The sequence below is a fragment of the Marmota monax genome, unplaced genomic scaffold (assembly GCF_021218885.2).
Source record: "Marmota monax isolate L192 unplaced genomic scaffold, Marmota_monax_Labrador192_F-V1.1 WCK01_AAM20220418_F8-fsc00125, whole genome shotgun sequence".
NCBI lineage: Eukaryota > Metazoa > Chordata > Mammalia > Rodentia > Sciuridae > Marmota > Marmota monax.
In genome coordinates, this window is record NW_026695235.1 from 5,853,933 (window position 1) to 5,868,827 (window position 14,895).

At 46.2% G+C, this 14,895-nt stretch overlaps 1 protein-coding gene across 1 annotated transcript; it reads left to right on the forward strand.

The window, feature by feature from the left end:
* Positions 1–420: 420 nt before the first annotated feature.
* LOC124089286 (carbonyl reductase [NADPH] 1) lies at positions 421–3,752 on the forward strand. Its single transcript, XM_046439273.2, has 3 exons — positions 421–809; positions 1,502–1,609; positions 3,022–3,752. The coding sequence occupies exons 1-3, from the start codon at positions 521–523 to the stop codon at positions 3,456–3,458; spliced, it is 834 nt and encodes a 277-aa protein (XP_046295229.1). The 5' UTR covers positions 421–520; the 3' UTR covers positions 3,459–3,752.
* Positions 3,753–14,895: the final 11,143 nt, after the last annotated feature.

Here is a 14,895-nt window from a genome sequence, read left to right on the forward strand (position 1 = left end):
GGCTCTAAACACAGTCTGCTTGGCAAACCGCTCCAAAAATCCTTCAGCAGAAAGTCCAAGCCCTCAGCGTGGTTCCCAGGGATGCCAGTGATCTGCCCCAGCCTACCTCCAGGTTCACTCTGACTCCCCCAAAACATTCCTCATGTTCCTCTACAAAAAGCTACTCGATTTCACTGTTTATTCCTCTAACCGCGAAAGGAAACCACAGTTGAACAATTCATTAAATACACACCAATAAAACCAGGAGGCGAGTTTTGCAAAGATTAAATTGCGAAGCACAACTTTAATCTCCAGCTCCCAGTCTTTGACCGCTTAAAGCAACTCCAGGCAACTCCAGGCAACTCGGAGCAACTCCAGACAACTCCAGGCGAGCCACGCCCCGCACAGGGCGGGGCTGCGCCTGCGTGGTGGGCGGGCGGTCCCGGGCCAGCAACCCGCGGATGCTCCACTTTTGCGCTCCAGCGGTGCAGAGGTTCTGAGATCCACTCTCTGTGCAGGTGTTCCGCGCTGCCCACCAGCCATGTCGTCCTGTCGCCGCGTGGCGCTGGTCACTGGAGGCAACAAGGGCATTGGCTTTGCCATCGTGCGCGACCTCTGTCGCCAGTTCTCGGGGGACGTGGTGCTCACCGCGCGCAACGAGGCGCGGGGCCGGGCAGCGGTGCAACAGCTGCAGGCAGAGGGCCTGAGCCCGCTCTTCCACCAGCTGGACATCGACGACCCGCAGAGCATCCTCATCCTGCGCGACTTCCTGCGCAAGCAGTACAGGGGACTAGATGTGCTGGTCAACAACGCGGGCATCGCCTTTAAGAGTAAGCGGTCGATCGGGGTGCAAAGCTTGTAGCCCTGGGGGACCACCTTCTGCAAGCGGCTCAGGGGCAGGTGCCCTCTGCTTTGTGGGATCCATAAAGTCTCCCTAGAAAGAAACAGACAGTATAGACGAAAGCAATAGGGAAAGCAGAGACCTGGAAGGTGCAAGCCAAAGGGACATTGTGTTTGCGCGACTGGGACTCATTGGGCTCTTTCTAGGTTTTCTTTACAAAAGTGTACATTAAAGCAGTTGAGTAGACTTTTGACTAGTTTTGAAATAAATAATTGCAAAATATTGATTACACCAACATAGTAAATAGACAGTACCCATGACTCAGACTACCCCAATACTGCCATTCTACAAAAACAAAGAATGTTATGAAACCAGGAGGTTGACTTTTTTTCGCTTTCCACATTTTTTATTGCTGCATTAGAGCTATACATGATGATGGGATTTCATGCCACATGTTCATATAGAAGAAAATATAACAATATAATGTGGTCACTATCTGAAACACTTCCCCACTCCTTCCCCAACTGCTATACCCGGTTCCCAGGAGATCCCAAGTGTGAACAACCCTGCATTAGACACAAGACTTTACTTGGAGGGTGCCAGATATCCTGTACACTCTTTTATTTCTGAGAAATTGTACCCCATAGCAACTGTTTACTGTTTTCTCTTTTTTCTTAAAAGTGGCTGATCCGACACCCTTTCATATTCAAGCAGAAGTCACAATGAAAACAAATTTTTTTGGTACCCGAGATGTCTGCACAGAGCTACTCCCCCTCATAAAACCACAAGGTGAGTGGGGTGGGTGATCTGGCCCTGCCCTCCTGCAGTCTCCTCTCCTTGCCCCAGGCCTCTCCTGCTGCAGCTGTGCCCCTGCCTTGCTGGGCCTCCACCTGCCAGGTGCAGCTCTACTTCCCCAACCCCCTTCTTCAGTGGATTGCTGCTCTGTGCACTGTTCTTGCCACACCTGGCTCTTTGGTATCCTCAAGTGTCTGTTCAAAAGTCTCCTCAGAGCAGCTCTTTATTTCTTCTTTCCCTCCTACTGACAAAGGCCCTAGGATTCCATTCTGTACACCCTCATTCAGACTCATGGACCAGGACTGCCTCACTAGACCCAGCCTCACCAAACCAGTCACCTGCCCAAAACACTCCCAGACCAACTCACACATATGGATGTTCCTGATCCTCCATAACTCCTAATAACCCCCAATCTAAACTGACACTTTCAGAGGATGTCCATCCTTCCTCTAAATCTTCCTGGCCACCCACCATTTTGGTCACCCTGGAGGCCACGAGTCTCTGCCCCCACATCAACAATGCCCATGTGCTAAGATTGTGCCCACTGAGCTGGGCATCATGGGACACCCCTGAAATCCCACCAACTCAGGAATCTGAGGCAAGAGGATTGCAAGTTCAAGGCCCACCTCAGAAAATTACCAAGACTCTAAGCAATATAGGAAGAACCTGCCTCAAATTTCAAAGAACAGGATGGGGATGTGGCTCATTTAAGCACCTTTAGGTTCGATTGCTGAAATGAAAAAAAATTAAAATTAAAAAGATTGTGCCCACTGAGAATCACCTGAATCCTTCATCACAGCCCTAAATGGGCCCTCAGCTGACCATGCACACACCTGCAAACCCTCCTGAGAGGCCTCCCTTTCCCAGGGCTCTGCACAGTGTCTGCTTCTGCTAAAGTTGTGCCAGGCACTCCCAGACTCCTTCAGGAGAAATCCAGGCCCTCAGTGATGCCATGATCTGCCCCTATCTCCCTCCTGGCTCATTTCATCTCCTCATCAAAGTGTTTCATGCTGTGCACGCCACAGACTCTCCTAGTCTTCTATTGAAAACTGCTTTAGCACTCCTCCACTCAGGGAGACCCACATCTCATTAAGGACACACTGGCAGCCAGCCGCCTTTATAACAACGAGATGTGTGGCTTAGAGTTGACACTGGAGTGTACAGCTTCCTGGAAACTTCTGTGCTCACAGGCACCCTGTGATCCCAGAAGGTTCTTTATGGAAGTTCCTTATGCAACCACCCAACGGTCCATGTCTGTTTCTCCCAAAGCTCATACTGGTGGCACTCTTTCAAATGAAAATTTTCTGCTCTAACATCTGAGTATAATTGGTCTTCACTGTTCTCATGTAGATTTTATATTACATGTTAACGCAGATGAATGTATGATGGTTTGGAATGTATTTTAGGCAGAGTGGTGAATGTCTCCAGCGTGTTGAGTCTGGTCTACCTTAAACGCTGCAGCCCAGAGCTGCAGCAGAAGTTTCGAAGTGAGACCATCACAGAGGAGGAACTGGTGGGGCTCATGAACAAGTTTGTGGAAGACGCAAAAAATGGAGTGCACGAAAAAGAAGGCTGGCCCAATTCTGCCTATGGAGTGTCCAAGATTGGTGTCACAGTCCTGTCCAGAATCTATGCCTGGAAACTCAGTGAGCAGAGGAGAGGAGACAAGATCCTGCTGAATGCCTGCTGCCCAGGGTGGGTGAGAACCGACATGACAGGACCCTCGGCCACCAAGAGTCCGGAAGAAGGAGCCGAGACCCCCGTGTACTTGGCCCTTTTGCCCCCAGAGGCAGAGGGGCCTCATGGGCAGTTTGTTCAGGATAAACAAGTTAGTGAGTGGTGAGCTGAACTCACACCTCCACCATGGTCCCCACTTGGTATCCTGCACTGATGTGACCCAAAGGACATTTATGCTTTCAAACTATCCTTAGACCAAAAAAAAAAAAAAAAAAAATATCCCACAAGGCATCCTTATCAAGTGCTTAGGTGTCACATGTCAAAGGTGGAGCAGGGAAATCACTCAGGCACCACTAATTCCCTGAGGTCTTTTCTGATTCTGACACAGGGAGAGAAAAGTGAAATTGCTGAAAATAACTAATGAAATCAGCAAGTGAATAAAGGATTCTTGATAAATGTCCACTCTGCAGACTGTTTTCATGCTGAAGCAAACTCCATGCCAGGAGCTTGGTCACTGTAAAAGCTAGGTCAAGGGGAGGGAGAGTGGAACTCAGGCGTGGTCAGACCTAGAAGGAGCCAGGCCTTAAACACTTAAACTCTGTGGGCTCTGCAGTCAGTTGCAACTACTCATCAAACAGGAGAGCAGACACACTTAGCAAAACAAGCATCAGAGTTGGATGTGGCCCCTGGACTATGGCTTACCCCTCCCCCAGGAAACAGACACTACCACCAAGGCAAAGGCAGCTGCCCTGGTGTCTTCCCAAAGCCTAGGTCATTGTGTGAAAACAACCAGCAGCTTGAGAAGAGTGAGTGGGTGCTGTGTGCATGGTCACTTATGACTGAGCTGAGAGAAGTGTTACAGACGCCTGGATGTGAGTGTTCCTAAGTAGGAATGGAGTATCCCACAACTGTAATACTCCCATATGTTCCAAAATACAAAGAAGTAGAAGAGCATAACAGGATGTTTGGAATTGCAGACCATAGATGTATATATAGACATTGATTACCATTTTTCCACTTTTTTGTTTATTGTGAGCTTTGAAAACTTGGGGAGGGTGAGGGTGTGGCTCGGTGGTAGAACACTGGCCTAGCATGGGTGAAGTCATGGGTTCAGGTCCACAGTTTAGTACCACAACAATAAATAAAAATTAGAAATGGAAAAGGAAAGCCCAGGATCTGGCACCTTACTTAGCAGTGGCTCAAGCAGAGTGGCCACGCCTTGCTGTGTCTGGCTTTCTTTAACTGTCAAGCATTCATGGGATGACACATCAGTGTAAATGTTGAAAATGGTGCCTGGCACATGTACCACAAGGCGTGTGCTTTTGTCACACCTGGGATCAGAGCAATGTCACCCCTGGTGGCGGAGAGAAGTCCTTGTTCACTGCCCATCGCCCAGCTGGCTCCAGAGGGCATCAGGAAGTGTCCACTGTCCCTTCCCTCCCACAGCCTGGCTCCATGCCGTCCACACCTCAACTTGCAGGACTTCTCACTCTGCCCCAGGGGCTGCCATGCCTGGGACCTGAAAGTGAGCACCCCTGAGAACCAGCTCTTCTTTTAAAAGGGAGGTTTGGGGGCTGGGGTTGTAGCTCAGTGGTAGAGTGCTTGCCTCGCATGCTTAAGGCCCTGGGTTCTGTCCCCAGCACCACATAAAAATAAGCAAATAAAATAAAGATATTGTGTCCATCTCCAACTAAAAAAAAATACTTAAAAAATAAGAGGAAGGTTTGGTTTCCAGGTTTGACCCTTCAACAGGGCTGTTCATTTCCTCCTAGTTATTTTGTTTTTGTAAGCAGACACCAACACATAAACAATGTGTAGGTCAAGACTATAGTATTTCAAGTGCTGGCTTTGAAATGTACAGTTGAAATGCAAAGATAAGTCTCCTTAATACCTTAATGACCTCTGGCTTCTTCAAGAGCTCTAAAGAAATCATCATCCCATATTCAGGTTCCTGGGTACCTCTGCGGTGGGGGAAAGGACATTCTATCCTACTGCTAAGATTTATTTCTCAACCTGAAGAGTAAGGTACATGCTGCTAAAATAAAATTTTCAGAAAATGTAAAATTACATACAAAAATAGCATTTCTGAGAGGTGTGTGCCGTGGTGCACACCTGTTGTGCCTCTGCTTAGGATGCTTCTGCAGGTTCAAAGCTAGACTCTAAGAGTTCAAGACCACATGGGAGCACGTAAGACCCATTCACAGGGAAAAAGAAAATCAGAAGAGAAAGAGAAACTGAGTCTCATATTGAATATAGGATATGAAGGATTCAGGCAGGTGTTACAACCAGCTCACCTGAAAAGCTAAAGGGGCTCAGATTTAAGTGGAATAAGGGAAGCTGAGATGAACTGCAAAAGGAGACCAAACTAGGGTTTGCACAATGGAGAGGAAGCTGATTATATCTGCTAGACAATGCCGGCAGCACACTCACTCCCACTGCAGACAGTTACAAACATGCCCATATCTCAGAGCAGGCAGAGGGAGCCTGGGGCTCCAACTCTTCCCTCGTTATCCTACACTCTTGTATGAGCCCAGAAAACACCAACCCTCAAAAGGAACCACCACACCCAGCCTGACTAGCAGCAAGACACTGGGGAGGAGGGAATCACAGGGGCTGACTGGGCGATCTTGAGATTTACAATCACAAACCCAAATGGACCTCCAAAGCTGCTAGCCAGTGCTCACTCAATCCCGTGTATATAATTTCCCTTTCTGCAATAGTACTCTTCTTCTTCCTCAGGTCTCCCAAAGTAATAGAGGTGCATAAACATTCCCTCCCTCATGGGAGCTTTCTGGGAATCAGCCCTACCTGTAAACACACAAAATTATAATAATTTTTTAAATATTTGGTTTTTACCTATAGGTGGACACAATATTTTCATTTATATGTGGACTGAGGATTTATATGTGTTACTGTGGTACAAACCCAGTACCTCACACATGGTAGGTGAGTACTCTACCTCTGAGCCACAACCCAGCCCCACAAGACCTTAGTTGTCTTTTGTTTCTGATTATAGAATAAGGCAGCACTTCATGCCATAAAAAAGAATGAGGGATCCCATGAGTGAGCAAGGCAGGGTGGTTTTATAAGAATAAAAGCATTGAGGAGAGTGAAATTGGTCATTTCAAACTCTTTTCTCTTTTTTTCTTTTAAGATATACACCACAGGAGACTGTACTTTGACGTATTACATATACATGGATCATAACTCCGCATTGTGTAGAACCACAGATTGGGAGGCTACTCTCAAAGCCAGTTTTCTTACTCTGGTTCAGGCACAGAGGAGCTCCTTGTGCTTCAAGCACACAACTTGAGGTGGAGCAACTCTGTTCTGGTCTGATCATTTGGCATTTCCAGTCCCAACAAGTCATTGATGTCCTCGTGATCACAGGTTTGGGGAGCTTCCATGATTCTCGCTGAAGAAAAACAACTTCCTGTCAGGACATGGCTCCATGTGGATATTTCATACTTTTTCAGAGAACACAGTGTACCAGGCAGACGACTGTGACTTTCAGAGGATCATACCATGAGTTTAAAATACAGCCATTAGCCAGGGTCCCCCTGAGCAAAATCAAAGAATGAGCCCAATGAGGGTCAAGGCATTTCAACAAGTCACTGGCTCAACAACTTCTGGCACCTGAGGCTACACAATACCCAGAGATATTATTCCATGTGCCACAAGGAGTCCCAGCAACTGCCCAGGCTCCTCCCTTTCCGGCCAGTAAGGAGCAATTCTGTTATCTAGTATCCTATCACTGGGTTCCATTAAAACAAGGAGAGGGAACAAACCCGTCTAGGAGGCTGTCTATTGAAGGGTCTCCTTCACCACTGGAACACAGTGGCAGAAGGGCTGTTGTGAAAGCTAGCCACCAGCTAGACTAACAGATCGCTTATGTCATGTCAAGCTTTTTTGACATCACAGGTGCACCCTCTGTCAAGTGACCCGAAGAAGCCACTGGATGTGAAAAGCTAATGACAGCATCTTCCTGCCAAGTGAAAGACTTAGGCATAAGCAAGGAGAGATGAAGAGGCTTACAAAGGGGAGTCTTCTCTGGCCATCTTGGGGAAAGCTGTGCACAGCCTCCTGTTGTCAGCCTCCAGCGGGGTCTGCAGTCTCAATGACTCTGCTTAAGGTGGCATCAGGGTTTTTGTGGAGCTCTCTGTGTGGTTCGCACACCCACCAAGAGACGTGTCCCTGTGCTCCATGTTGCATTGGCCAGCTTCAGCTCCTTGGCCTTCTGGAACAGGGAAGCTCTTCTTCTTAGAGACTCTGTGGGAGAAATCTGTACTGGATGAACCTCAAGAATTCAGGATCCAGTCCAGTCAACAGGCAGATAACAGACTCAAACACAGTGAGCAGAGCTAGGGTCTCATGACAGGTAGCCTTTCTCTAAACATACTCCAGGCTAAGTTGCTTGTAAAATAAATACAGCTTCATTAAACATGTTCTTATTCCTTCCATAATGCAGCAAGAATAGAGCTGTAACTACCACATTTGAACTTTAAATTTTCTTTGCTGGAATTCTGAAGGAATCGCAGATTTTTTGTTTTCAAAAATTTCTCAAGGCTATGAAGCCATACCAAAATTTTCAAGTGTATCCCATTACAAATGCACCATTTTTATTAATGTTATGCAAACAACTACATTTCAATTAAAAGAATAGTCACAACCAGTTTCCAAAGCTGGGAAGGAAGAGGTAGCAAGAAAAAGTGTTTATTTTTCATTCACAAAAGTACAACCAACATAGTTCACATGCTATATACAATCTTCCCTTTATAAAATTCAAAAATTTTTAATATGATCAAAACTACCATCATAATCTAATTTTAGGAAATTTTCATCCCCCCCAAACAAACATACCCCCATACCCATCAGCAATCACTCCCAGTTCCCTTATCCCCTCCCACCCCCACCCCACCCCCTGGGGAGACCACACATCTACTTCTGTCTCTATAGATTTGCCTATTTATGTAAATGAAATCATCATATATTAAGTGATTCTTGTGTCTGGCTTCTTTTACATAACAATTTTTTCCTAAGTTATCCCACATGTATTAAAATGTTTCTAACCAGGTATGGTAGTGACAGAAATAAAGACAATTTTAAGAGTTTATTATTTAAAGTTCCCAAGAAGAAAGGACACACCCACATGGGGAGGGAAGTATCAGGGTCATTTTGGAGCCTCAAAGAGGAAAATATGGCCCAGAGCCTTTGTTGTGAGTTCTGCTGAAAGAAATGTGTGAAGCAGGTATGCAAGTTTTGATGCTTTGATTTGATTTGATTTGATGCTTTGCACAGTTTCAGTGAGCTGTGGGATACAGAGGATTATCAAGTTGTCCAGTACTTGGCTCTGGGGTGACTGAGGGCAGAACACTCACTTACTGTGTGAGAGTATGTTAAGGAAAATATATAGGGGTATGAGCTCTGGATTGGTTAAAACATCAAAGATGTATTCATCGAAAAATATTTACAATCTCTAGGAATTAGCAAACTCTACGAGGGGCTGCCTAACCAAGCCCCCAAGGTGGCAAAACATCTTAAAATACAGAAAAATTAAAACGTGATTAACACACCACATTGGCCCTGGCCTAAAGCTCAGTGGAAGATCTCATACTGAGCCTGCTCGAGAGCCCTAGGTTAAATCCCTAACCCCTAACTTCCCCGCAAAAACCTAGCATACTTTAGCATCCATTAGTATTTCTTTATATTGCCAAATATCTCAGTGTATGGATATATCACAATGTTTTAGCTACCGTTTGGTGGACATTTGAGTCCTAATTTGGGGTTATTATGAATAATGCTGCAATTGTTAACAAGGAAAACCTAAATAAATTCTCCACTTTCACTTGCTCTTAATTGAAGTAAAAATCACTAATTTTGGAGGGCTCACAGCTGGGCAACACATTATCAGATTTCCACTAGTATTTCCCTCTGTGATGTGTGGGTTACGAATATAACAGCTACTACATTACCCGTTGGGTAACTGTGCTAAAAACGGCACCTCTTCAGAAGAACAAGAACAGGATGAACAGGTCTGGCATCTCCACCTTCGTATTGAGCCTATCTCCTTTGCTACTTAACCTTTGGGTCAGATTCTATTCAACTCTGCATGTTGACATGTTGATCAATTGAAAGGCATTTTGTCCAAAACTTTAATACAGGGTTAAGTGGACCCAGCCTTGCCTACTCTCTCTCCTCAACTGAAGGCTTAAGACACCTACCAGATGTCACAGTGGGAAATACCAGAGCATGAAAGGATTGAAAAGAAGTGGCCCAACAATTTCCTGGATATTCTCTACCTATTCAAAGACATGCATGTCCTTCCCTTCACTAGCCTGTCCCTCTCACTTATTATTCCTGATCTATGTCTCTAACCCCTCAATGTCCATGCAGTTCAGAAGCTGATTTTGAACAAAGCTCTCACTCTCTTCCTTTCTGTGGCCACTGGATAAAGCTTTGCTTCCTTCCCAATACTTGTCTCTCAGGACACTGGTTTTTCCATGGAACGAGGCTCCAAACCTGGGTTCAATAAATCCTATCTGCATTCACAAAAAAAGATTTTATGTGAACACATATTCATTTCTATTGGACATACTCAATGAGTGGAAATACATTATTTTATCACAACTCTATGCCTAACTATTTGAGAGGCTGTGAGTGGCTTCATTATAAATTGCCACCAGTGGCCAGGCATGGTGGTACATGCCTGTATCTCAGCAGCTTGGCAGACTGAGGCAGGAGGATGGTGAGTTCAAAACCAGCCTCAGCAAAAGCAAGGCCTAAGCAACTCGGTGAGACCCTGTTTGTAACTAAAACACAAAATAGGGCTGGGGATGTGGATCAGTGGTCGAGTGCCCCTGAGTTCAATCCCCAGTACCCAAAAAAATAAAAATCCCCACCAGCAATAGATGAACATTCCAATTAGTCCATATCCTCAATAGCACTTCTAATGTCTATGCACTATATCACTGCCATTGTGATTTGCTTTTCCCCAATGACTAATGATATTGACCATAATATCATGTATTGATTGACCATTTAGATATCTTTTCTAGAGAAATGCTAATTCAAGTATATCCATATTTAAATTGGGTTATCTATTTTATTATTGAGTTGCTTATTAAGAGTTCTCTATAGGGATTTATTTATTTATTTATTTATTTGAGAATTCACTGACTTTTATTAAGGAAGAAAAGCTAAATACTGTTTATATAGTCACTGTATTTTCCAGGCAGGTCAATTGGGCAAGCTCTTCCTTGAAGAGAGATGAATACTTCTCAGTCAAAAAAAAAAAAAAAGAATCACTTTTTTTTTTTTAAACAAACCATGAACATTCTAGGGAAGAGCTAGATAGCTAGATTCTGGAGACTCTGCGGTGATGACCTAGGCCCTCTAGCAAGTAGTGATGCCAAGTAGAAATAACACCATGAGCCCAGGCTTCCCTGGTCCCATGAGAATGTTCTGGACCAGAGATCTAGGAGAAAAGTCTGGGCATTGCTACCAATCTTCATCGTTTGATAGGCCCTCTTTGGGCTGGTCCTGGGCCTCCTGTTCAAGCTACACAGTGGATGCCTCCCTCTGTGTAGCACACAGGACCACAGCACAAGTGGGGCTCTTCCTCCTCATACCAGCACTTTCACTGAAGTCAGGAAAGAAGGCTGCAATCCCTCTGCTGGCTAAAACCAGAGTCTGAGTCATGGGTGGTGTTGCACGTGTCTGAGATGCCAAAACTCATACGAATTGAATCTGGGGCCATGTGGCATGCTCGAAACACTCTGGTGGGTCTCATCAGTGTCCTCCAAAGCTGGATGGCATCTTTGTGAGCAAGGATATAAGCTCGGATTGGCCCACCAGCCATGAACTCCACCAGTCGCTGATAGAAAAAACGCCCTTCATGTTCTTTGTAAAACTTCTGGCAATCTTCCTTTCTCCATAGAAGTTCTCTCATTCGTACAATAAGGAACTTGTTGCTCAGAATCTGCTGATGAACAGCCTCCAGAATCAATGGGTGAGCAACTGCATCAGGCTTGATCAGGGACAGAGTAAGCTGCAGAGCCTTAGGGCTTCGCAAAATTGAGGTCATCTCACTCCCAGCCAGGTCGACGTTCACCTGATCCTCCAGCTGCAAAACTAAGCCTCTATAGGGTTTTAAAACATGAAAAGTTGAAGAAGTATACTAATTAAGAAAAAGCTACTCCAAAACACTTTGGACTAATTAGAAAGTTTATTCTTACATATGCTTAAAGGGAAGGCAGGTAATGAGGCTCCTGCCAACTCAGCAGGGATATATCCCAGGGCCCACAAGGAATGCAGAATCCGGGCCCTTCCTCAGGGCCTGAGTCCACCTACATTTAACACATTCCCCAGGTGGTTAGTGTGAGAAATAAAGACTGAGCAGTGCTGGCCCAGGCAGGTGTGTGGTCTACACACAGGTGGTCAAGGACCCTGGGCACGCAAGGGAGCTCTGCAGCCCTCCACACAGAGCCCCCAAGGTTGAGCACACTGCTGTAGCCTCAAGTGTTGCCCTGTCCAGTCCACAGTACGGGAGAGAGGGATGCCCCACCCTCACAGGCAGCTTTCTCTTAGATGAGGCAGTTCAGAGGGGTCACACATCACTACCACTCAAATGCCCTTGGTTCCAGACAAATCACATGACCATAGCCAACAACAGAAGGCTAGGAAATGTCACCCAGAGTGGGCAGACCCACACACCAAAAACTCCAGTGGCTCTGGGTGAAGGAACACATGCTCACTGCTCCCCTAGGGAGGCCACCAGGAGTCCCTGCCAGTTGCCAGCAGCAACTCAGAGTCAGACTCTCTGGGGCAGGCCCACTCACCAGGCCTTCACATCAGGATGTAGCTCCTGGCAGTTCAGAGCCTATAAGGGATTCCACAAGGTACAGCCCTGCCCTGCACACTCTGGCAGCAATAATGGAACCAGAACAGAGACAGCCAATCCCTGTGGGAAAGAAGGAAAGCAACTGTGCAGAAGCCACCAAGGGGCCCTAGTGATAGAAAAACTCTTTGGGGCAGACACTGGGAGGACGGCCTGCCCTGACAGTGAGGCAGGCTTCCTGATTGACCTCCAGTTCTGCACCACGAGAAGCTCTTTGGTTCCTTGTTATCCTCCACGGCCACAGCTGAAGTTGGTGAGGCTACTGATTTTCCTAAGGATACAGGTCCTTCAAAACTTTGCTGATTTGCACACAACAGCTATGCCCCCCTAAGGCCACACCTGTTCTGAAAAAACAAATCAGTAAAAGAATATTGTAGAAGAAAATGACAATCTAACCTCCACAATAAGCTCTTCAATTCCCATATCAGAAGTTGAACTGCCTCAGCTCAGGTGACTGTGGAGCCTTTAGCACTGATCAACTGGCTACCCCTCAGCTCCTCCTCCAAAACACAGAGCTTTACAGCTGACAGCCAGCCAAGGGACTGAGGCACCTCCAGGAGCCACACCACCCAAGAGAACAAGGCATCTTAAATGGCTGTCTGAACCCTCCCTTGCCTAAGGAAAATTACACCATGGCAAGGATAATCCCATCAACCTGCATACTTTGGAAAAATCCCATGAAACTACCACAGGCAAGGTGACAAGGGTCACAGGTTATAATAGTCTTTCCTATGATGCCCAGCCAGATATTCCCCACAGGTCAGGTCCAGGAACACCTGCACTTCCACTGAATAGACAACTAGGTTTAATGCAAAGGAGACCCACATTCATGGCACTGGGCCTGTCAATTTAAGAAACATTACTTATGAAGCATTTTTGCCTCCTGATCTGGCTTGTTCTCCCTCTCTCCTTCTGCATACTAAACTGGAGTTTCTGTGTAGGTGCCCAACCTAAAATACAAAGCCGGTCTTTGTCTTACTTTCCAGATGGATGACAATCACCACCCTTGCACTGCTGAATATGCAAACATACATTTGGGTAAGCTGTTTCTCTAATGTGCTTTTTGTTCAGAAAATGTCTGTGCCATGAGCTAAATCAAGATCTCTTCCATAAAGGAGACCCCATCATGGGTCCCTCTGAAACAGTTTCAGCTTGAGGCCTTAATGAATATTGATTAATGACAGAAAACTTCATAACTGATTTCACAAATGAGTGCTTTGGTGACTTGCCCATCACAATCCTAACCAACATTCTAAAAGCACCGATTTAAGTTAACCATACTTAGAATATGTAGAGGTATGGGCTGGGGTTGTGGCTCAGCAGTGGAGCGCTGGCCTAGCGCAAGCAAGACCCTGGGTTTGATCTTCAGCACCACATAAAAATAAATAAAAACAAAGGTATTGTGTACAACTAAAAGAGATTAAATTTTAAAAAAAGGAATATGTGGAGCTATAAAATTCCTGTTCCATAAAGAGTCTGACAAAAGAACAACAAAATAAGGCTTTCAGGGACTGGGATTGTAGCTCAGTGGTAGAGAGCTTACCTAACACACATGAGGCACTGGGTTCAGTCCTCAGCATCACATACAAAAAAAATTAACAAAAGTATTGTGTTCACCCAAAAAAAAATTTTTAAAGACTTTCAGTGTTAAGTAAACAGTGATTTGTCTTAGATACCAGAATCTTGAAATAAATACTTTAAACGGGTGTTTGCAGTAGATTTAGGGAAAGATGAGAGCCAAAAAAGAACACAAACCAAAGGTCATCATAGGTTGAAAAATGGCTACTAGCGTTCTACATGCTGCTTCCATAGAAGCATAAAAACGAAATCCACTGATCACGCTAGCAGCGTGCCATTTATAGGAACTAGTATCAGCAATTAACGGCCACCAATATCAAAGATTCAAGACATGCTAAGTAAAAAGTAAAGTTGCAGGGCTGGGGTTGGGGTTCAGTGGTAGAACGCTTGTCTAGTATGTGTGATGCACTGGGTTCAATTCTCAGCACCGCAGACAAATAAATGAATAAAATAAAGATCCAACAACTAAAATATATATTTTAAAAAATAAAGTTGCAGAACATCAGAAATGACATGAACCTTTTGCTCTGGAGCACTCCATAAGCGTTTATATGCCCAGGGAACTAGTACTATTCTTGTCTGCTCCTACTGTGACCTACGTACGAGGACACACGTGACTACTTTTCTATACTTTAACCACGAGACAGAGGTTTCGCTATCTCGTAAACGCCTAGCATTCACAGATGAGAACCGCGGGGCGCTGGCGGGTCACCACCAGGTGACGACTCTGCCCAGAGCAGGACGTCTGCACGCTCCCTGCGCCCGGCGGGCCACTGAACACGGCGTGGGCGTCAGGTGCGACGGCCGGTCCCGCCGCGCTGCTCCGCTGCGCCGCCGCCTGCCGGGGACACCCACCGCCAGCTCCCGAGCCGCACGCCCAAGGGAACAGACCGCGCGTGCGCACGGCTGGGCCGGGGCTCGCGGCGGTCACGCACGCGCGTCTCTGCCTACGCCCAACTCAAGAGAAACGCTCCTGAAAGCCCCAGTGACCGCCACCAGAGCCGCGAGCGGCTCTGACCGGAAGTCCTCCGGCTCACCCGCTTGTCATGGACTCTGACGTGACGCGGGCCGAGGGCGGCCCAACCCACACAGTCAGAGGCAGAGCGCCGACACGCCCGCCTCCGCTCCT